This window comes from Choloepus didactylus, chromosome 4 (assembly GCF_015220235.1).
Source record: "Choloepus didactylus isolate mChoDid1 chromosome 4, mChoDid1.pri, whole genome shotgun sequence".
In the NCBI taxonomy this organism is placed as follows: domain Eukaryota; kingdom Metazoa; phylum Chordata; class Mammalia; order Pilosa; family Megalonychidae; genus Choloepus; species Choloepus didactylus.
This window is the reverse complement of record NC_051310.1, coordinates 79,245,215-79,269,095: the sequence shown is the minus strand read 5'-3', so window position 1 is coordinate 79,269,095 and position 23,881 is coordinate 79,245,215. Positions and strand designations below refer to the sequence as shown.

General features: G+C 39.2%; 1 protein-coding gene across 1 annotated transcript in view; it reads right to left on the bottom strand.

Annotated features, from left to right (window-relative positions):
* Positions 1–3,338: 3,338 nt before the first annotated feature.
* The window catches only part of CERS3 (ceramide synthase 3), a 163,276-nt gene continuing 142,733 nt past the window's right edge, over positions 3,339–23,881 (bottom strand). Inside the window, exon 14 of the mRNA XM_037835060.1 lies at positions 3,339–3,636. Coding sequence (XP_037690988.1) covers positions 3,475–3,636 — 162 coding nt within the window. The 3' untranslated portion in view covers positions 3,339–3,474. The remainder of the gene's footprint in view (positions 3,637–23,881) is intronic.

The following is a 23,881-nucleotide window of genomic DNA, read 5'->3' as shown; positions in this document are numbered from 1 at the left end:
TGAATTCATATGTTACTCCTTCCAATTCTGTGGGATACTGTTTTCTGCATTGAAGCTATACTATTATGTGCATACAGATTTAAATTTTTATATTTTCCTGATGGATTCATTGCTTTCATTGCTATGAAATATTCCTCTTAACTAGACTTTATATCTTCTTGCATTTGTCTGTTATTAGCATAGATATACCAGCTTTCATTCAGATAGAGTCTGCCTGGCATAAGTTTCTCCAACCTCTTATTTTCAACATTTCTTTTTCCTTATACTTACAGTATATCTCTTGTAGGTCTATAATTGGAATTTTAAAAAAATCCAATCTGGTACTTTTTTATATTTGATGTAATTACTGATAAATTTGGGTATAAATCTACAACCACTGTAACCATCTTAATAATGTGTTTTCTATTTGTCTTGCCTATTCAGTCTTCCCCTTTTTCCTTTCTTATTTCATTTTGGATTAAATATTTTTTGTCATTGCATTTTTCAGAATATTAGTGTCTGAGACTGAAAACCAGGTGGGGTCAAACAGAATTCTGACTGCTCTTAAAAGAATAACTGGGACTCTTAAAATGCAGATTTCTGGTTGTCGACCCAGAAGTGAATCAAAATGTGGAGCTGACAACTGGGAAGGTGCATTTTTTTAAGATCCGTAGGTAATTCTGATGAACAGCCAGATTGATAGTTGAACCATCAATCTAGACCCTATTTCCTCCTACACTTTTGAAGGGTAGGTACAGAAATTGTGGCTGGGAAAACTACCTTTAAGATATCACCCTTTCTTAGCACATTGACAGTCCCTCCAGAGGGTCCCAGTCACCTTGACCCAGGGTAGACACCCACTGCAAGCTGAATGTCTGCACAGTGCGTAGTGGCCAAGAGGCTCACTCGAGTCAGGCAGGGGGCTGCCAGCCAGGCCCACCCACCACCCACTTGTCTGCTCCTTCTGTGACTCCAAGGCCAGCAGCCCTGATTTGGAACCTGGCTTTGTCTCTTCAACCCCGGAAGGGCATTTCTGGACGACTGGCAAATCTTTGTTTCCATGACACAGTGATAGCAGTTACTATCTTTAAAAGAAGCCACACGATGTGCGTGCTGAGTCTCCTCAATCACTAAGCATGCAAGATTTTATTTTTGTTTTATTATAAGTCATTCTTTAACATTACAACAATACTAATGGGCACTGTGGGGTGTATTTTTATGAAATCCTTCTGGCATAGCCCTTACCCCTTCTTTCCCGTCAAAAGAGAGATTACCTTTAAAATTAACCATGAAAGCCCTGAATGATGTTACAAAAGTACATCATTCAGTGCTTCCAGTTGTATCAGTCATAGTTAACATTGGTATATATCAATTTTCTCTTTGACATTCAAATGAGAAAAAACAAAAACAAAATTGGAGGACAGAGCAGTAAACAGTGTTTTACCATACACAAGAAGACATTAGCTACAGACAAAAGACCAAAATAAATCAGGAAAAAATAGTCTTGTAACTGGAAAAATAAAAATAGTATCTTAGTGTGATCTTCTTCCACCAAAAAAAAAAGATAGATACTAAAAATATTGATAATAAATCAACAGCTATGCCCTAGACTGAGTGGAGATTTTAGACTGAAAATATCACATTATACATAAAATGCATAAGTTATTGTACTCATAAATGCAAATATTATGTAGAGAAAACTTGACACTTTTTCTGTTGTTCTAACAGTTTCTCAAAATCAGATTTTGCTGGGGAGAATACTGAAGGTTTTTATCCTGAGGTTTTTAAAAGCATATTCTTATTAAAAAACAAAATCCTCAGCAATCTTTATTGTGTCCAGTGCCCTTTCTCTTCCAAGATGGCCCTGTGCCCTCCATGGCTCAGGCCTGGATGTGCGGTTCTCCCAGCCCCACTGTCCTACCTCCCCTTTGGCTTTAGAGATAGGTCCCTGAGCAAAAATAGGATGAGGGAATAAAATCTGACCAAAAAATAAGAGACACCGGGAGGAGAGGGGAATGGAGGGCCCAGGGGGAAGGATGCATATTTGGCCCAGGCTCTTTCTTCAAAAGGCTCTTCCTCTCCTCAGTCAGCAGAAAACTAAGACATCTTGGAGGTCTGTCCTGCCCTCTGTGCTCAGGAGATGTATTCATGGAGGGTGAGGTGATGCAAAGGGGACTGGGGGGAGGCTTCAAGTCTTTCCCACGCCTGTCCCTGGAGAGCAAAGGAGACCTGGCTACTGACCTGCCTGCCCTAGCCAGTCCTTCCAGAGAGGCAGGCAGCCCTTGAGTCTAGTAACTGTCCTGTGACCTTTGTCAGGGATGTTTTGTTTTGTTTCATGGCTCTGTGGTCTGACTTGGCTGGGTCACAGCTGTCATAGTGTAGTGTCCTCTCTCTCTTTCCAAGATTTCCTTTTGGTCAGGTGGCTCACATTCATGTCATCCCTCTGGACCCTACTGCCAGCTGGGTGGCCCTGCTGGCCTGAAGGAGGGGCAGAGTGCAGAAGAGGGTATGCTTCCCTCTTAAGAAAAAAGTGAGAGACCAGCAAAGTCAAGGTTGCAACTCCCTTTCCTCCAGCACATTGCCTGAAGGAGGAGAAATCTGGGGCAACTTGAGATGTACCCTTGGGTCCCTAACTAATCAATAGTCAACAAAAGAGGGGAAATAGCCTCTTTGGTATTTGCATTTCTGGACATATTTAAAAGGAATAGATATTCTTTGGTTCAGGCCCAATCAATGCCAAGTTTAGCCAGGTCTCCCTTTCCCAAACAGAGGTGGAATGATGATGGAAAGAGGGTCAGTTAACAATAAACACCACCAGTGATAATTAACCCTTACAGTTGACAGCGTATAAGGTGCACTTTCACTTCTATTATCTCAGTTGATCGTCACTACAACCCTGTGAGGTAGGCAGGAAGTGAGGCACTGAGACTTGGGAGGTTAAGAAGGCTGCCCACAGTAGGAAGTGGCCGAGGAGCCCTGGAAGCCTGGTCTGCTGGTTTGGACTGTCTACTACTATTCCACTGCCATCCCTCACTCACTTTTGGGAAGTGAACTGGCCTTGGTGCTCTTGGAGGCCAAACAAACCTGGAAAATGTGAGTTAACTTAGCACTTCTCAAACCATGTTGAGGACAGGCAAGGGGAAAGGTGTAGGGGCCTATGAAGTGAGCACCTTGAAAGAGTCAAATGTCTCAAAAAGCATGAATGAATGCAATTAGAACTGAAACAGTTCTCTGGAGAAAGCATTTGAAATCTTTGACCAGTCTGAGTCCTAACTGCAGTAAAATCCATGGGGATGCTTATATTTAACACTTTAACACAAATTAACAATGTTTTATCAAACACATCTTAGATGGGGGGGAAGTGGTGGATAGGCAAAGGGAAGGGCAGAATCTGGGGTGTCTGTGGCTCTGGTGGCCACAGTGATGGTGGGAAGCGCTCCCGGCTTCCAGTAGCCCTCGCAGCACATGGTGCCCCATTGCTGCATGGGCTTCACGCTAATGACAGGGCTGGCCGTTGGGAATGAGGTTCCCGTCAGCCCCAAGGCCATTCTTCAAACAGTCTCTCTCTTGGCCTTTAGGAGCCGCCTCCTCCATCTCCTTTTCCTCCTGTTTCTCCTCCTCTTCTTCCTCCTCATCACTCCTCACGTCCTGGATGCTCTAGACAAAGAAAAGGAAGGGCTGTGAGTGACAGTCTTCCAGGAAACACAAGCCCAGTTCAAAGACATGACTCTCTTTAAGGGACCTAGTATCAAAAGAACCAAACACTCACCAAGAGAGAATGCACCAAAACAAATCTTAACAAATTAAAAGAACTGACATTATACAAAGTATGTTTTCAGACTCATAATGGAATGTTTTTCAGCGCATAATAAAATTAAGCTAGAAAACAATGTCAAAAAGATAATAGGAAAATTTCAAAATGCTTGGAACAACACATTCTAAATAATGAATAGGTCAAAGAGGAAAACTCAAGATATATTAGAAAATACTTTGAACTAAATGAAAATGTAAATACAACATATCAAAATTTGTGGAATGTAGATAAAGAAGTCATAGGAAGGAAATTTTATTTCCTTTAAATAAATGCTTATATTAGAAAAGAAAGATCTCAAATAATACAATTTCCACCTTAAGAAACTAGAAAAAGGAGAGCAAAATAAACTCAGAGCAAATAAAAAGAAGGAAATAATAAAGAGCAGAGATCAATTAAATTGAAAACAGCTGGTTCTTTAAAAAGATCCATATGATTAATAAATCCTTACCAAGACTAACACAGAAAAAAAGAGAAAAGGTGAAAAACCAGGAATGAAAGAGAACCTGTGACTAAAGATATTGCAGACATTACAAGAACAGTAATACAATACTATGAACAACTCTACGTAAAAAAATACAACACATTAGATGAAATGGACCAATCTCTCAAAAACTACAAACTACCAAACTCACCCAAGATGAAAAAGATAGCCTGAATAGTCCTATAACTATAAAAGAAATTGAATTTTTAGTTAAAATACCTTCTGTAAAAGAACATTACCAGACCCAGAAAGTTTCATTGGCAGAGTCTACCAAACATTTAAAGAGGAAATAGCACCAAATCTCCATAATTTCTTCCAGGAAATAGAAGATGAGAGAACACTCCCAATATATTTTATGAGGCCAGCGTTACTTGCATACCAAAACCAGACAAAGACAGTACAAGTGAAGACAACTACAGACCAATATTTCTCATGAATATAGACCTAAAAAATCCTCAACAAAATATCACAAATCAAATCCAGCAATGTATAAAAATAATAATACACCATGCCAAGGGGGATTAGTTCCAGCATTGCAAAACTGATTCAGTATTTGGAAATCAATCAACGTAATCCATCATATTAATAATCTAAAGAAGGAAAAACAGTTGTCAAATTGATGCCAAAAAAAATTTGTGATAAAATTTGACCTTCATTCATGATAAAAACTCTCAGCAAAGGAGGAATAAGAAAAGAGCTTTTTCAATCTATTAACAAGTATCTACAAAAACCAACAACTAATATCATACTTAAAGGTAAAAGAGTGAGAGCTTTGTCCCTAAGATCTGGAACAAGGTAAGGATGTCCACTTTCACCACTCCTATTCAACATCATATTGAAAATCTTAGCCAATGTGAAAAGGCAAGCAAAACAACAAAAATGCAGAGAGATTGGAGAGGAGCTAAGATGGTGGCATAGAGAGGAGTGGAAGACTGTTAGTCCCCCCCGGAACAATTCATAAATGACCAAAAAACTAATAAATAAACTGGAATAACTCCGGGGAGACAAACATGACTGTCCACTCATCATCCACCAACCTGTATTGGGAGGAATGCCCAAGACTGCGGCATAAAATCTGTGAGAAAAACTGCGGACTCACGAGGAGGCGGGGCATGATGGCGGACTGGTGAGGTGTATGTTTCAGTTACTCCTCCAGGGAAGTAGGTAGAAAGCCAGGAACTGTGTGGACTGGACACCACAGAGCAATCTGACTTTGGGCATACTTCATACAACACTCATGAAAACGTGCAACTGCTGAGATCAGCAAAATCTGTAAGTTTTTGCAGCCAGGGGACCCGTGCCCCTCCCTGCCAGGCTCAGTCCCATGGGAGGAGGGGCCGTCAGTGCTGGGAAGGAGAAGGGAGAACTGCAGTGGCAGCTCTTATCGGAAACTCATTCTACTGATCAAACTCCAACCATAGATAGACTGAGACCAGACACCAGAGAATCTGAGAGCAGCCAGCCCGGCAAAGAGGAGATAGGCATAGCAAAAAACAGCAAGAAAAACTCAAAAATAAAAGCGGAGGCTTTCTGGAGTTCTGGAGAACATAGAAAGGGGAAGGGCAGAGCTCAGGCCCTCAGGCTCATATGCAAATCCTGAAGAAAAACTGATCTCTCTGCCCCCTGGATCTTTCCTTAATAGCCCTAATTGCTTTGTCTCTTAGCATTTCAATAACCCATTAGATCTGCCAGGAGGCCCTTTTTTTTTTTTAATCTTTTTTTCTTTTTCTGAAACAATTACTCTAAGAAGCCCAATACAGAAAGCCTCAAAGACTTGCAATTTGGGCAGGTCAAGACAAGAGCAGAACTAAGAGAGCTCTGAGACAAAAGGGAATAATCCAGTGGCTGAGAAAGTTCACTAAACACCACAACTTCCCAAGAAAGGGGGGCGTCCACTCACAGCCATCATCCTGGTGGACAGGAAACACTCCTGCCCATCGCCGGCCCCATAGCCAAGAGCTGCCCCAGACAACTGAGTGTGACGGAAGTGCTTCCAATAACATGCATACCCCACAAAATTGGGTGTGGACATTAGCCTTCCCTGAACCCTCAGCTGGTTGTCCCAGAGTTGGGAAGGTGGAGCAGCACGAATTAACAAGCCCCATTCAGACATCATTTCAGCAGACTGGGAGCCTCCATAGACGGGGACGGCACTCACCTGTGACATAGCACAGTCATCCCTCAACAGAGGACCAGGGGGTGCAAGGCCTGGAAGAGGGACCCACTCACAAGTCTCAGGGGCCACACGCCAATACCAAGGACTTGGGGGTCAGTGGCAGAGACAAACTGTGGCAGGACTGAACTGAAGGATTAGCCTATTGCAGCAGATTTAGAACTCCAGGAACACCAGGGAGATTTGATTGTTAGAGCCGCCCCCCTCCCTGACCGCCCAGACACATGCCCATTATACAGGGCGGGCAACACCAACTACACACGCAAGCTTGGTACACCAACTGGACCCCACAAGACTTACTCCCCCACTCACCACAGAGGCAAAGTGGGGGAGAACTGGTGGCTCATAAACGCTACCTGCTTGTTAGTCAGAGAAAGTGTACTCCATGAAGCTGTAGATCTCACAAATTAGAGATAAGGATTTCAATTGGTCTACAAATCCTAAAAGAACCCTATCAAGTTAAGCAAAGAAAAATTTAAAGCATATGAAAAAACCAGATGATATGGATAACCCAAGCCCAAGGACCCAAATCAAAAGATCAGAAGAGATACAGTACCTACAGCAACTAATCAAAGAACTAAAGATGAACAACGAAACCATGGCACAGGATATAAAGGACATCAAGAAGACCCGAGAAGAGTATAAAGAAGACATTGCAAGACTAAATAAAAAAATAGATGATCTTATGGAAATTAAAGAAACTGTTGACCAAATTAAAAAGATTCTGCACACTCATAGTACAAGACTAGAGGAAGCTGAACAACAAATCAGTGACCTGGAAGATGACAGAAAGGAAAATGAAAGCACAAAAGAAAGAATGGGGAAAAAAATCGACAAAATCAAAATGGAACTCAGGGATATTATAGATAATATAAAACGTCCAAATATAAGACTCATTGGTGTTCCAGAAGTAGAAGAAAAGGGTAAAGGTCTAGGAAGAGTATTCAAAGAAATTGTTGGGGAAAACTTCCCAAATCTTCTAAACAACATAAATACAAAAATCATAAATGCCTAGCGAACTCCAAATAGAATAAATCCAAATAACCCACTCCGAGACATACTCTGATCACACTGTCAAATACTGAAGAGAAGGAGCAAGTTCTGAAAGCAGCAAGAGAAAAGCAATTCACCACATAGAAAGGAAACAGCATAAGACTCTAAGTAGTGACTACTCAGCAGCCACCATGGAGGTGAGAAGGCAGTGGCATGACATATTTAAAATTCTGAGTGAGAAAAATTTCCAACCAAGAATACTTTATCCAGCAAAGCTCTCCTTCAGATTTGAGGGAGAGCTTAAATTTTTCACGGACAAACAAATGCTGAGAGAATTTGCTAACAAGAGACCTGCCCTACTAGAGATCTAAAGGGAGCCCTACAGACAGAGAAGCAAAAAAAGGAGAGAGAAACATGGAGAAAGGTTCAGTACTAAAGAGATTCGGTATGGGTACATTAAAGGATATTAATAGAGAGACGGAAAAATATATACGACAAACATAAACCAAAAGATAGGACGGCTGATTCAAGAAATGCCTTCACGGTTATAACTTTGAATGTAAATGGATTAAACTCACCAATTAAAAGATACAGATTTGCAGAATGGATAAAAAAAATGAACCATCAATATGCTGCATACAAGAGACTCATCTTAGACACAGGGACACAAAGAAACTGAAAGTGAAAAGATGGAAAAAAATATTTCATGCAAGCTACAGCCAAAAGAAAGCAGGTGTAGCAATATTAATCTCAGATAAAATAGACTTTAAATGCAGGGATGTTTTGAGAGACAAAGAAGGCCACTACATACTAATAAAAGGGGCAATTCAACAAGAAGAAATAACAATCATAAATGTTTATGCACCCAATCAAGGTGCCACAAAATACATGAGGGAAACATTGGAAAAACTAAAGGAAGCAATTGATGTTTCCACAATAATTGTGGGAGACTTCAACACATCACTCTCTCCTATAGATAGATCAACCAGACAGAAGACCAATAAGGAAATTGAAAACCTAAACAATCTGATAAATGAATTGGATTTAACAGACATATATAGAACATTACATCCTAAATCACCAGGATACACCTACTTCTCTAGTGCTCATGGGACTTTCTCCAGAATAGATCATATGCTGGGACATAAAACAAGCCTCAATAAATTTAAAAAGATTGAAATTATTCAAAGCACATTCTCTGACCACAATGGAATACAATGAGAAGTCAATAACCATCAGAGACTTAGAAAATTCACAAATACCTGGAGGTTAAACAACACACTCCTAAACAATCGGTGGATTAAAGAAGAAATAGCAAGAGAAATTGCTAAATATATAGAGACGAATGAAAATGAGAACACAACATACCAAAAACTATGGGATGCAGCAAAAGCGGTACTGAGGGGGAAATTTATAGCACTAAATGCATATATTAAAAAGGAAGAAAGAGCCAAAATCAAAGAACTAATGGATCAACTGAAGAAGCTAGAAAATGAACAGCAAACCAATCCTAAACCAAGTAGGAGAAAAGAAATAACAAGGATTGAAGCAGAAATAAATGACATAGAGAATAAAAAAAAACAATAGAGAGGATAAATATCACCAAAAGTTGGTTCTCTGAGAAGATCAACAAGATTGACAAGCCCCTAGCTAGACTGACAAAATAAAAGAGAGAAGACCCATATAAACAAAATAATGAATGAGAAAGGTGACAATTACTGCAGATCCCGAGGAAATTAAAAAAATTATAAAAGGATACTATGAACAACTGTATGACAACAAAGTGGATAATGCAGAGGAAATGGACAATTTCCTGGAAACATATGAAGAACCTAGACTGACCAGAGAAGAAACAGAAGACCTCAACCAACCAATCACAAGCAAAGAGATCCAATCAGTCATCAAAAATCTTCCCACAAATAAATGCCCAGGGCCAGATGGCTTCACAAGGGAATTCTACCAAACTTTTCAAAAAGAATTGACACCAATCTTACTTAAACTCTTTCAAAACATTGAAGGAAATGGAACTCTAACTCATTTTATGAAGCTAACATCAATCTGATACCAAAACCAGGCAAAGATGCTACAGAAAAGGAAAACTACCGGCCAATCTCCCTAATGAATATAGATGCAAAAATCCTCAACAAAATACTTGCAAATCGCATCCAAAGACACATTAAAAAAATCATACACCATGACCAAGTGGGGTTCATTCCAGGCATGCAAGGATGGTTCAACATAAGAAAATCAATCAATGTATTACAACACATTAACAATTCAAAAGGGAAAAATCAAATGATCATCTCAATAGATGCGGAAAAAGCATTTGACAAAATCCAACATCCCTTTTTGATAAAAACACTTCAAAAGGTAGGAATTGAAGGAAACTTCCTCAATATGATAAAGAGCATATATGAAAAATCCACAGCCAGCATAGTACTCAATGGTGAGAGACTGAAAGCCTTCCCCCTAAGATCAGGAACAAGACAAGGATGCCCGCTATCACCACTGTTATTCAACAGTGTGCTGGAAGTGCTAGCCAGGGCAATCTGGCAAGACAAAGAAATAAAAGGCATCCAAATTAGAAAGGAAGAAGTAAAACTGTCATTGTTTGCAGATGATATGATCTTATATCTGGAAAACCCTGAGAAATTGACGATACAGCTACTAGAGCTAATCAACAAATTTAGCAAAGTAGCAGGATACAAGATTAATGCACATAAGTCAGTAATGTTTCTATATGCTAGAAATGAACAAACTGAAGAGACACTAAAGAAAAAGATACCGTTTTCAATAGCAACTAAAAAAATCAAGTACCTAGGAATAAACTTAACCAAAGATGTAAAAGACTTATACAAAGAAAACTACATAACTCTATTAAAAGAAATAGAAGGGGACCTTAAAAGATGGAAAAATATTCCATGTTCATGGATAGGAAGACTAAATGTCATTAAGATGTCAATTCTACCCAAACTCATGTACAGATTCAGTGCAATCCCAATCAAAATTCTAACAACCTACTTTGCAGACTTGGAAAAGCTAGATATCAAATTTATTTGGAAAGGGAAGATGCCTCGAATTGTTAAAGACACTCTAAAAAAGAAAAACAAAGTTGGAGGACTTACAGTCCCTGACTTTGAAGCTTCTTATAAAGCCACAGATGTCAAAACAGCATGGCACTGGCACAAAGATAGACATATAGATCAATGGAATCGAATTGAGAATTCGGAGATACACCCCCAGATTTATGGCTGACTGATGTTTGATAAGGCCCCCAAAGTCACTGAACTGGGTCATAATGGTCTTTTCAACAAATGGGACTGGGAGAGTTGGATATCCATATCCAAAAGAATGAAAGAGGACCCCTACCTCACATCCTACACAAAAATTAACTCAAAATGGAACAAAGATCTCAATATTAAAAAAGCACCATAAAACTCCTAGAAGATAATGTAGGAAAACATCTTCAAGACCTTGTATTAGGCAGCCACTTCCTAGACTTTACACCCAAAGCACAAGCAACAAAACAAAAAATAGATAAATGGGAACTCCTCAAGCTTAGAAGTTTCTGTACCTCAAAGCAATTTCTCAGAAAGGTAAAGAGGCAGCCAACTGAATGGGAAAAAATTTTTGGAAACCATGTATCTGACAAAAGACTGATATCTTGCATATATAAAGAAATCCTACAACTCAATGACGATAGCACAGCCGAATTATAAAATGGGCAAAAGATATGAAAAGACAGTTCTCTGAAGAGGAAATACAAATGGCCAAGAAACACATGAAAAAATGTTCAGCTTTATTAGCAATTAGAGAGATGCAAATTAAGACTACAATGAGATAACATCTCACACCGATTAGAATGGCTGCCATTAAACAAACAGGAAACTACAAATGCTGGAGGGGATGTGGAGAAATTGGAACTCTTATTCATCATTGGTGGGACTGTATAATGGTTCAGCCACTCTGGAAGTCAGTCTGGCAGTTCCTTAGAAAACTAGATATAGAGATACCCTTCGATCCAGTGATTGCACTTCTCGGTATATACCCAGAAGATCGGAAAGCAGTGACACGAACAGATATCTGCACGCCAATGTTCATAGCAGCATTATTCACAACTGCCAAGAGATGGAAACAACCCAATGTCCTTCAACAGATGAGTGGATAAAGAAAATGTGGTATATACACACGATGGAATACTACGCGGCAGTAAGAAGGAACGATGTCGTGAAACATATGACAACATGGATGAACCTTGAAGACATAATGCTGAGCAAAATAAGCCAGGCACAAAAAGACAAATATTATATGCTACCACTAATGTGAACTTTGAAAAATGTAAAACAAATGGTTTATAATGTATTATTTAGGGAAACTAGTGATACAGAGCAATTAAGGAAGGGGGAACAATAATCCAAGAAGAACAGATTAGCTATCGTGGGTAAATTTAATGTTCTGGGAATGCCCAGGAATGACTATGATCTGTTAATTTCTGATGGGTATAGTAGGACCAAGTTCATAGAAATGTTGCTATATTAGGTTACTTTCTTGGGGTAGAGTAGGAACATGTTGGAAGTAAAGTAGTTACCTTAGGTTAGTTGTCTTTTTCTTACTCCCTTGTTATGGTCTCTTTGAAATGTTCTTTTATTGTATGTTTTTTTTAAATTTTTTTTAATTTTTTAAATTTTTCATACAGTTGATTTAGGAAAAAAAAAGTTAAAAAAAAAATAAAAACTAAACAAGGAAAAAAATATGCAGAGCCCCCTTGAGGAGCTGGTGGAGAATGCAGGGGTATTGGCCTGCCCTACCTCGATGGTTGCTAACATGCCCACAGACATAGGGGACTGGTGTTTAGATGGGTTGAGCCCTCTACCATAAGTTTTACCCTTGGGAAGACGGTTGCTGCAAAGGAGAGGCTAGGCCTCCCTATCATTGTGCCTAAGAGCCTCCTCCCGAATGCCTCTTGATTGCTCAGATGTGGCCCTCTCTCTCTAGCTAAGCCAACTTGAAAGGTGAAATCACTGTCCTCCCCGCTACGTGGGATCAGACACCCAGGGTAGTGAATATCTCTGGCAACGTGGACTATGACTCCTGGGGAGGAATGTAGACCTGGCATCGTGGGACGGCGAACATCTTCTTGACCAAAAGGGGGATGTGAAAGGAAATGAAATAAGCTTCAGTGGCAGAGAGATTCCAAAAGGAGCCGAGAGGTCACTCTGGTGGGCACTCTTATGCACACTTTAGACAACCCTTTTTAGGTTCTAATGAATTGAGGTAGCTGGTGGTAGATACCTGAAACTATCAAACTACAACCCAGAACTCATGAATCTTGAAGACAATTGTATAAAAATGTGGCTTATGAGGGGGGACTGTGGGATTGGGGGGGGGCTATGGGGATCACACTCCCCTTTGTCTAGTTTGTGGATGGATGAGTGGAAAAGTGGGGGAAGGAAACAAACAAACAAGCAAACAGACAAGGGTGCCCAGTGTTCTTTTTTACTTTAGTTGCTCTTTTTCACTTTAATTATTACTCTGGTTATTTTTGTGTGTGTGGTAATGAGGGTGTTGTGGATTGATTTTGGTTGATGAATGTACAACTATGTAATGGTAGTGTGAACAATCGAATGTATGATTTGTTTTGTATGACTGTGTGGTATGTGAATATATCTCAATAAAATGAATATTAAAAAAAAAAAAAAACTGCGGACTCGCAATGAGAGCCCAGAACCAAGAGCCCCTCCCTCACAGAAGCCTTGCGGTGCTAGAGAGCAGCACTCTCTCAGCCCAGCTCCAACTGAGGTTTAAATGTTAACTGTTCAATATAGACAGTGAATCCTCAACAAGCAGACAGAGGCTTTTGGTGACAATTGACCTTGGAAGAGTCGGGAGACATATCTGTCTCAGGACGGGGAGCCCAGAGGATCGGGGGCTATCTCTGGCTGATGAGTGAATTTGGGAGCTTTCTGTCCCTTTCTCTCTCTGTGGAGAAAACCTCAGCCATTTTCAGCTCACAGTGCTTTGCAGTAAAGAAAACCTCAGCCATTTTAAAATCAAAACACTTTGATCAGCAGATTCAGAGAAACAAAGAACTTATTGATATGCAGATGACCTCTCTAGAGGGGGCATAGCTTCCCAAGAGGAAAGGGAGGGGCCCAGCCCTCTTGCCTGCCTTTAGGAAACAGACCCCAAAGCCTTGGGGAGGACAGCCACAGGCAACATCCTCTTACACCAGCTGATGACAGGCTGACAGGTGCTCCTGCCAGGCAGAAAAGCACAGGTGTGTCAAGCCTCTAAGAAAAACCATCAGGAAAACCAGATACTGAATATTTCCTCCTTCTGTGACCTGAGCCTGTTCTGGTCTGGGAAAACCTGATTGGGGTGGCCTAGGAGGTCAGATGCCTAGATAACAGAAAACTACAACCTACACTAAGAAAAATGAAGTTATGGCCCAGTCAAAGGAACAAATGTACACTTCAACTGAGATACAGGAATTTAAACAACTAATACTAAATCAATTCAAAAAGTTTAGAGAAGTTTTTGTAAAAGAGATAGAGGCTGTAAAGAAAACACTGGGCATACATAAGGCAGAAATAGAAAGTTCAAAAAAAACCACTAGTAGAATCTATGGAAATGAAAGGCACAATACAAGAGATGAAAGACACAATGGAAACATACAACAGCAGATCTCAAGAGGCAGAAGAAAAGACTCAGGAACTAGAGAACAAAACACCTGAAAGCCTACACACAAAGGAGAAGATGGAGAAAAGAATGAAAAAATATGAGCAACATCTCCGGGAACTTAAGGAGGAAAGAAATTACAAGAATGTACGTATTATTGGTGTCCCAGAAGGAGAAGAGAAGGGAAAAGGGGCAGAAACAATAATAGAGGAAATAATCAATGAAATTTTCCCATCTCTTATGCAAGACATAAAATTACAGATCCAGGAAGCGCAGCGTACTCCAAACGGAATAGATCTGAATAGGCCTACGCCAAGACACTTGATAATCAGATTATCAAATGTCAAAGACAAAGAGAGAATCCTAAAAGCAGCAAGAGAAAAGCAATCCATCACATACAAAGGAAGCTTAATAAGACTATGTGCGGATCTCTCAGCAGAAACCATGGAGGCAAGAAGGAAGTGGTGTGACATATTTAAGATACTGAAAGAGAAAAACTGCCAATGAAGAATCCTATATCCAGCAAAGCTGTCCTTCAAATATGAGGGAGAGCTCAAAATATTTTCTGACAAACAGACAATGAGAGACTTTGTGAACAAGACACCTGCCCTACAGGAAATACTAAAGGTAGCACTACAGAGTGATAGGAGAAGACAGGAGTGTGTGGTTTGGAACACAATTTTGGGGGATGGTAGCACAAAAACGTAAGTACACTGAACAAAGAGAACTATGAATATGGTTGAGAGAGGAAGGTTGGGAAAATATGAGAAACCAGAAGAGAGGAGGAAAGATAAAGAATGGGACTGTGTAACTTGGTGAAATCTAGAGTGTTCAACAATTGTGATAAAATGTACAAATATGTTCTTTTACGAGGGAGAACAAGCAAATGTCAACCTTGCAAGGAGTTAAAAATGGTGAGGCTTTGAGGGAGGGATTCAATCAATGTAAACTAGACGTTGTAACTAACAGAATCATTGTACTATGCTTCCTTTAATGTAACAAAGGCAATATACCAAGGTAAATGCAGATAAGAGGAGGGGATAGGGAAGGCATGTTAGACACTTAACATTGGTGGTGTTGTCTGACTCTTTACTCTACTTGATTTAAGGTTATTTTTCCTGTTGCTGCTTCCTAGCTGTCATTTTTTTTTCCCTCTTTCTTTTGCCTCTCTACCTTCGACTCTCCCTCCTGCCTTGTGGAAGAAATGTAGATGCCTTCATATAGATAGTGGTGAAGGTGGTGAACACATAAATATGTGATCATACAGAGAACCACTGATTGTTTACTTGGGATGGAATGTATGGTGTGTGAACCAAACCATATTAAAAAAAAAAATGGGTTGATGACAAAACCTTGAGGGCAATATACTGAGTGACATAAGCCAGACACATAAGGACAAATATTGCAGGGTCTCACTGATAGGAACTAATTATAATATGTAAACTCATAGACATGAAATATAAGGTACCAAGATATAGGACAAGGCTTAAGAATGGGGAGTGGTTGCTTAGTATGAGCAGAATGTTCAACTAGGATGAACTTAAATGTTTGGAAATGAACAGAGGTGTTGGTAGCAAGATGTGAGAATAACTAACAGTGCCAAATGGTGTGTGAATGAGGTGGAAAGGGAAAGCTCAGAGTCATATGACACCTGAAGGTAAGTTGGAGGTCAAAAGATGGGAATGTATAAAACTGAATCCTATGATGGGCAATGTCCATGATTAACTGTACAAATATTAGAAATCTCTTCCATGAACCAGAACAAATGTATGACAATACAATTAGAAGTTAATAATAGAGGGGCATATAGGGAAGAAATATATACCTATTGTATACTATATACTACAGTTAGTAGTATTTCAACGTTCTTTCATAAACAGTAACAAATGTACTATGCCAATACTACGAGTCAACAATTGAGGGGGATTGGTTAGGGATATGGGAAGATTTGAGTTTCCTTTTCTTTTTTTTTTTCCTTTTTTCATCTTTCACCTTATTTCTTGTCTGGAGTAATGAAAAGCTTCTAAAAACTGAACAAAAATTAAGTGTGGTGATGGATGCACAGCTCTATGAGGGTACCAGGGCAACTGATTGTACACTTTGAATCTTTGGGTAATTGTATGGTATGTGAAAAATCCCAATAAAAATAAAAAGGAAAAAGAAAAATAAAAAAGTAAAGGGGAGTTTTGCAGAAAAATTAAAAACTTAAGAATTTTGTTTTTTGATTGGAGTGTTACAAGGTAAGAAACAATTTTTAAAATTAAACAATGAAAATTAGAAACATGTTGGCTAAATGTTTGTGTAGTTTTAGCAGCCCAGTGCCACTAAAATAAGGTAGATTCCTGTGATTTGTTTAGATTTTAAGAATTAGAATTTTAGATGATAAATGATTTTTTGACAGCTAAAGGGATTACACTGTGAGGTATGGTGATAGTTATAAATATGTGGATGGGCACATATTTATCACTGAATAAATATTTCTGATCAATTAAAAAAATGCATACAGATTGGAAAGGAAGAAACAGAACTCTCCCTAGGTGCAGATGACATGATTTTCTATGTAGAATATCCCAAGGAATCTACCAAAAACCTCCTAGAATTAATCACTGAATTTAACAAGGCTGTAATATACAAGGTCAACACACAAAAATCACCCAAAGAACCTTTTATTTCTTTCCACTTGTGGAGTAGGTTGAAAATGTGTTCCAAAGATATCAAGTTCTAAACCCTGGAACCTGGGAATGTTACCTTTTATGGTAAAGTTTTTGCAGATGTGATTAAGTTAAGGTCTTTGAGAAGAGGAGATTATCCTGGATTATCTGGTGGGCCCTAAGTACCATCACAAGTGTCCCTATAAAAGACAGGCAGAGGGAGATTTCATACCCAGAGGAGAGCTAGGGCAACGAAGGAGGCAAAGATGGGAGGGATGCAGCTATAAGGCCAGGAATGCTGAGGCCACCAGAAGTAGGAACAGGCAAGGAACAGATTCTCCCCAGAGCCTCTGGAGGGAGTGTGGCCTTACTGACACCTGGATTTCAGCCCTGTGAGACTGATTTCAGACTTCTGGCCTCCAGAAGAGTGAGAGAATAAATTTGTGTTGTTTTATGACATTTGTTAAAGGGTCTATAGGAAACCAATATGACTAGCAATATCCAATTAAAACTGTCCAACTAAAAATCAAAATAGAAAACACAACAGTATTTACAACAGCCCTAAAAATGAAATATTTATATATAAATAAGAAAAGCATATACAGGGGAAGCATGTTAAAGACTACAAAACTCTGATGAAAGAAATCAAAGAAAATCTAAATAATTGGAGACATATACCATGTTCATTGATTGAAAGACTCATCACTGTAAAAACATTAATTCTCTTCAAACATGATCTATAGATTCTGCACAATACCAATCAAAATCCCAGCAGGAATTTTTGAAGAGATAAACAAGCTGATTCTAAAATTTATATGCAAGGCAAGGGAACTAGAACAGCTAAAGCATTTTGGAAAAGAAGAATAGAGTTGGAGGACCAAGAATACCTAATTTTCAAACTTACTTCAAAGTTCCAGTAATAGAGGCAGGTTGATATTAGTAAAGGGATAGACACACAGATCAATGGAACAGAGTAGAGATCCAGAAACAGACCCATACAAATATGGCCAACAGAGTTTTGATGAAGATGAAAAAGCAACTCAAAGGAGGAAGGATAGATTTTTCAACAAATGGTGTTGGAACAATTAGACATACATATGCAAAAAATGAAAATAAACCTCAACCTAAGTATCATACCCTATACAAAATCAAAATATGGCTCATAGATTTAAATATAAAATTGTAAAACTTTTGAAAAAATAGAATAAAATCCACTACCTTGGATTGGGCAATGAGTTCTTAGACATGGCACAAAAATCATTATCCATAAAAGAAAAATTAAAACCTTTTTCTCTCAAGGACACTATTCAGAAAATGAAAAGATAAGTTATAGACTGGGAGAATATATTTGCAAATCACATATCCAACTTGTATGCAGAATAAAGAACTCTCAAAACTCAGAAATAAGGGGAACTGAAAATGGCTGAGGCTTTCTCCATTGAGCCAAAACAGGGACAGAAAGCGCCTTTCAGGGCCAGTTCGTGGCCACCCTCCAGCTCTCTAAGACTTCTTCACTGATGGACTAAGAAGCCTGCAGGAAGGGTCATGCTCTGATGGGAAAGTGGATCATCAGCCTGAAGTCCTCTGGCCACACACCCTGAAGAAGGAACCCTGGATAAAACATGCCACAACTTTCATTTCCAAATCAGGTTCAAGCTCGCTCTCCACTTCAAGAACTGCCTCAAGTGCTCCTCTCCCAGCTGAAGTACTAGAAATCATGAAATGGATTGATAGGTAATGAACCCTAGGGAATGGCTGAGGCCAAAGTGTATGTAGAATAGCTAAATGTTCTTCAGAACTGGGAAAACAGGGCAAATCATAGCAAATAAACCCAAGACTCATCTGAGCAATTTGGAATGGCCATTATGAGAATGAAAAACAAACTCTTCAGGAAACGGAATTATGGGCCAGATTCAAGGCAAAGGGAAAGTGGCTAATAGGTGGATTCAGTCTTAACTAGAACTTATCTATCAGAAGCTGGTCAATACACTCACCACATGGAGCAGGGCATATGGGAAGGCCCCATGTTAGGCGTTGGGAGGATTCCTGATCAGGAGAGACCTTCAGTAACAGATTTAAGTATAGGTGGAGGGTCAGCATTTTAAGGGAGCAATCTGATCAGGATCACAGCCTCAACCACAAGAATGGAGCATTTAGGGAGGAGAACCAGGTGAGACAAAAAGTCAGGTCATCAGGATTACTGACTTGGCAAATGGAGTTGAGAGCCTAAGGGCCATGCACTGTATATATCAAATCTATTTCCATCTGTCCCCAACCCCCAGAACTCTTCTGGCCAGGTGCCAGGAGGTAGGGCTTGGGGCCATCTCTTCCTTCCCTGATGACCAAAATCTTTGTCATCATGGCATGATTAAATGTGGGCTAGGAATGGTGTTGATCTTGCTCACCAAGGATCTCATTGCCTTAAATAGAAGAACAATCACCTAAGGTGCTGGCTATACCTTAACTTTATTCAACTAGATGGAAGGTTTGGGGGGAGGGGGTTCTAGTAGACCTATAGCTGAAATGGGAGTTCTAATCTTGCCTCACATGCACCAATAAAACTCTTTTGCAGAAAAACAAAACAAAACAAAACAAAACTCAACAATAGGAAAACAAACAACCCAATTAAAAAATGGGCAAATGACACAAACAGACATTTTGTTTGACCAAAGAAGATATAAGATGTCAAATAAGCATATGAAAAGATGTTTGACATCATTAGTTCTTAAGAAAACACAAATTAAAACCATGATGAGATACAGCTACAAACCCGTACGAATGGCTAAAATTAAAATTACCAATAATATCAAGTGCTGACAAGGATGCAGAGCAACTAGAATTCTTGAGCACTGCTGACGGGAATGGAAATTGTTTGGCAATTTCTTCAAAGTTAAACATACATTTACTGTGTGTCCCAGAAATTACACCCCTGAGTATCTACCTTAGAGAAATGAACCCTTATGCCCACACAAAAACAAGTGTTTTATAGCAGCTCTATTCATAAATGCCAAAAATTGGAAGGAATCAAACTGTCCTTTAACTGGCGAATGGATAAACTGGTACATCCATAAAATGAAATACTACTTAACAATAAAAGAAACAAACTATCGATACTCACAACAACTTGCATGAATTTCAAAGGCATGGTGCTGCGTGAAAAAAAAACCCTGTTTCAAAAGGCTACATTCTGTCTGATGTATAAATGTTATTTATATCACATTCTTGAAAAGATAAAGCCATAGGGATGGAGAACAGATCAGTGGTTGAGGAGATGGGGTGAAGGAAGGAGTTATTTGGAGTGATGGAATTGTTCTATACCCTCATTCTGGTGGTGGTTATAAGAATGTGTTACCTGTGTTAAAATCACAGAACTGTAAACCAACCGAAAAAAAAATGCATTTTACTGATAATTTTAAAGATGAAACTGAAAAGTATTTCTTTTCAAAAAGCAAACACTGGAAATGTTGGACTTCCCCACATGGGTTATTACTGGTATTCTCACAAACAATTTGGTATGCCAGGCCCTTGATCTTGGGGCTTGCCCTTATGAGGCTTGTAACTGCAAGGGAGAAGCTAAGCCTACTTATAATTGTGCCTAAGAGTCTCCTCCTGAGTACCTCTTTGTGGCTCAGATGTGGCCCTCTCTCTCTAAGCCCACTCGGCAGATGAACTCACTGCCCTCACCCCTACGTGGGACCTGACTCCCAGAGGTGTAAATCTCCCTGGCAATGTGGAATATGACTCCCAGGGATGAATCTGGACCTGGCATCGTGGGATTGAGAAAATCTTCTTGACCAAAAGGGGAAGAGAGATGAAACAAAAAAAGGTTTCAGTGGCTGAGAGATTTGAAATGGAGTTGAGAGGTCACTCTGGAGGATACTCTTATGGGCTATATAGATCTCACTTTTTAGTTTTAGTGTGTTGGAGTGGCTAGAGGGAAATACCTGCAGCTGTCGGAGTGCAATCCAGTGGCCTTGGTTCTTGAAGACGACTGCATAATTAGGTAACTTACACGGTGTGACTGTGTCATTGTGAAAACTTCGTGGCTCACACTCCCTTTATCCAGTATATGGACAGATGAGTAGAAAAATGGGGACAAAAATTAAGTGAAAAATAGGGTGGGATGGAGGGGGGGGTGGAACATTTTAGGTGTTCTTTTTTACTTTTATTTATATATTTATTTATTTGGTAAGGAAAATGTTCAAAAATTGATTCTGGTAATGAATGCACAACTATATGATGGTACTGTGAACAGCTGATTGTACACTGTGGATGACTGTAGGGTATGTAAATATATCTCAATAAAACTATTTTTTTTTAAAAAAAGCAAACACTGTGGTTTTCCCAATAAACATGTGCTAAGTAAAGTATTACTGGTGTAGGCATTTTAGTTGTCAGGATATTTTTTACTGTTGGTAATTATGATGTTTCCTATTTTCTTTACGCAAGGATTCCTTCAAGGATAGTTCTTACTTAAGAGTTATGTTTCTTTCTCTTCTCTTAGGGTCTTCTCAAAGTAATTTTGTGAGGAAAACTAGAAGAAAAACACTGCCCCTGAGGAAGGCAGATAGAATCACTATAGATCAGGCCCCATTGTGAAAGATAAAAGATGGTATAAATTATTAAAACAATACAGAAAATTCAAGCTCTGTTCAAGTCCAATATTGGAAAATGACCCCTCAACTTCTAAGACCGTTCACTAACATCTCTATCAAACACAGTTTAGAAAATTTTAAAAAAGCATATATGAAAGGTGGAGGCTGTTTTCTCACAAATCATTTTTCACAGGCTGAAGAATGGATATTGTCTTAGCAGGCATGAAAACAACATTCATCTCATTGTACATCTCCATTAGAGCTCTTGGGTAACCAGATGCATTGTCAATGAGCAGTAATATTTTGAATGGAATCTTTTTTTCTGAGCAGATCTCAAGCAGTGGGCTTCAAATATTCAGTAAACCATGCTGTAAACAGATGTGCTCTCATCCAGGCTTTGTTGTTCCATTTATAGAGCACAGGCCTAGTTGACACTGCATAATTCTTAAGGGCCCTAGGATTTTTGGAATGGTAAATGAACATTGGCTTCAATTTAAAGTCATCAGCTGCATTAACCCCTAACAAGAGAGTCAGCTTGTCCTTTGAAGCTTAGAAGCCAGGCATTGACTTCTCCTCTCTAGCTATGAAAGTCCTAGATGGCATCTTCTTCCAATAAAAGGCTGTTTTGTCTACATTGAAAATCTGTTGTTTAGTGTAGCTTCCTCCATCAATTATCTTAGCTAGATCTTCTGTATAACTTTCTGCAGCTTCTACATCAGCACTTACTGTTTCACCCTGTACTTTTATGCTATGGAGTCAGCTTCTTTCCTCAAATCTCACGAACCAACTTCTGCTAGCTTCAAACTTTTCTTCTGCAGCTTCTTCACCTCTCTCAGCCTTCAAAGAATTGAAGAGAGTCAGGGCCTTGCTCTGGATTAGGATTTGGTTTAAGGGAATGTTGTGGCTGGTTTGATCTTCTATCCAGATCACTCAAACTCTCTCCATATGAACAATAAGGCTGTTTTGCTTTCCTATCATTCATGTGTTCACTGGAGTAGCACTTTTAATTTGCATCAGGAACTTTTCCTTCACATTCACAATGTGGCTAACTGTTTGGCCCAAGAGGCCTAGCTTTCAGCCTGTCTTGGCTTTTGACATGCCTTCCTCACTAAGCTTAATCATTTCTAACATTTGATTTCAAGTGAGAGACATGCGACCCTTCCTTTCACCTGAACACTTAGGGGCTATTATAGAATTATTAAGTGGCCTAATTTCAATATTGTTGTGTCTCAGGGAACAAGGAGGCCTGAGAAGAGGGAGAGAGATGGGGAATGGCCAGTCAGTGGAACAGTCAGTAGACACACATTTATCAATTAAGTTTGCCAATTATATGGGTGTGGTCTGTGGGGCCCAAAAATAATTATAATAGTAACATCAAAGATCACTGATCACAGATCACCACGTAATAGATACAACAACAATAACAATAATAATAATAATAATAAAGTTTGAAATATTGTGAGAATTACAAAATGTGACACAGAGACATGAAATGAGCACATGCTATTGAAAACATGGTGCCAATAGACTTTCTTCATGCAAGGTTGCCACAAACCTTAAATTTGTAAAAAATGTATTATCTGTTTTTAAGCACAATAAAGCGCAATAAAATGAGGTATGCTTGTATCCTGAATTTTCCGGGTAGGCAACTATGTATATAAATCAAGGGAACTTCACAATTTCAGAAAACCACATCACTGATGCCAATGCTACCAGTGACATTTGTCACCAGCACAACATAGCTGTAGTTGGCTTCATTTGGTTTGTGGTCAATCTACATATTAGCAAGCACAAGCAAGCATATGTCAACTTCATTACATCTTCTAGTATAATCACACCCACATGTTTACACATGAAAGGTATATTTTATTAGAAATTTTTTTATCTGACCTCTTTTTCTTATAACAAGGGCATTATATTGTTTTATTTGAAATTATGATTATAGGTAAGTTATACTATCTAAGAATTAGTTTCAGATTAGTGAGGGGGTGTGGGCGCAACAGAGTAGAGAATCATGGCCCAAGACAATGACTCAAGCTCATACAGGATCCCTGTGGATTTCCTGGTGATAAGAGTTTGTTTCTTGGAATCAGGTGCTAGCTTATTTTATTTCCCCTCCCTCCTGTTGTTTTTTGAACACCAATACCCCTTACTTGTCCCCCATTCTTAGTTTTGTCACTGGGCTATTATAACTTGCTTCAGCAAATTGTTGACCCTGCAGTCTCCCAAAAATCATTTAAGACCCAAGCAAATATGTGCATAAAGAAGGATCCAAAACTTCTTTGAAGAGTGGAGGGCTACACCTAGGTTCAGGAGCCAAAGGGCTACGGCTCTTTGTTTACCAAAGCATGTTACAGTGCCATGATTTCCCAAATTGAGCTTCCCCTTGTGGAGGGTTCTGCAGCCACCATTAAAGATAGCACATTAGTATTCTCATAACTCTAGATAACTTTCTTTCCAGAATTAGCTAATGTATTGAGTATTCAACTGGATTGTCTCCAGAAATGACCTGGGTCC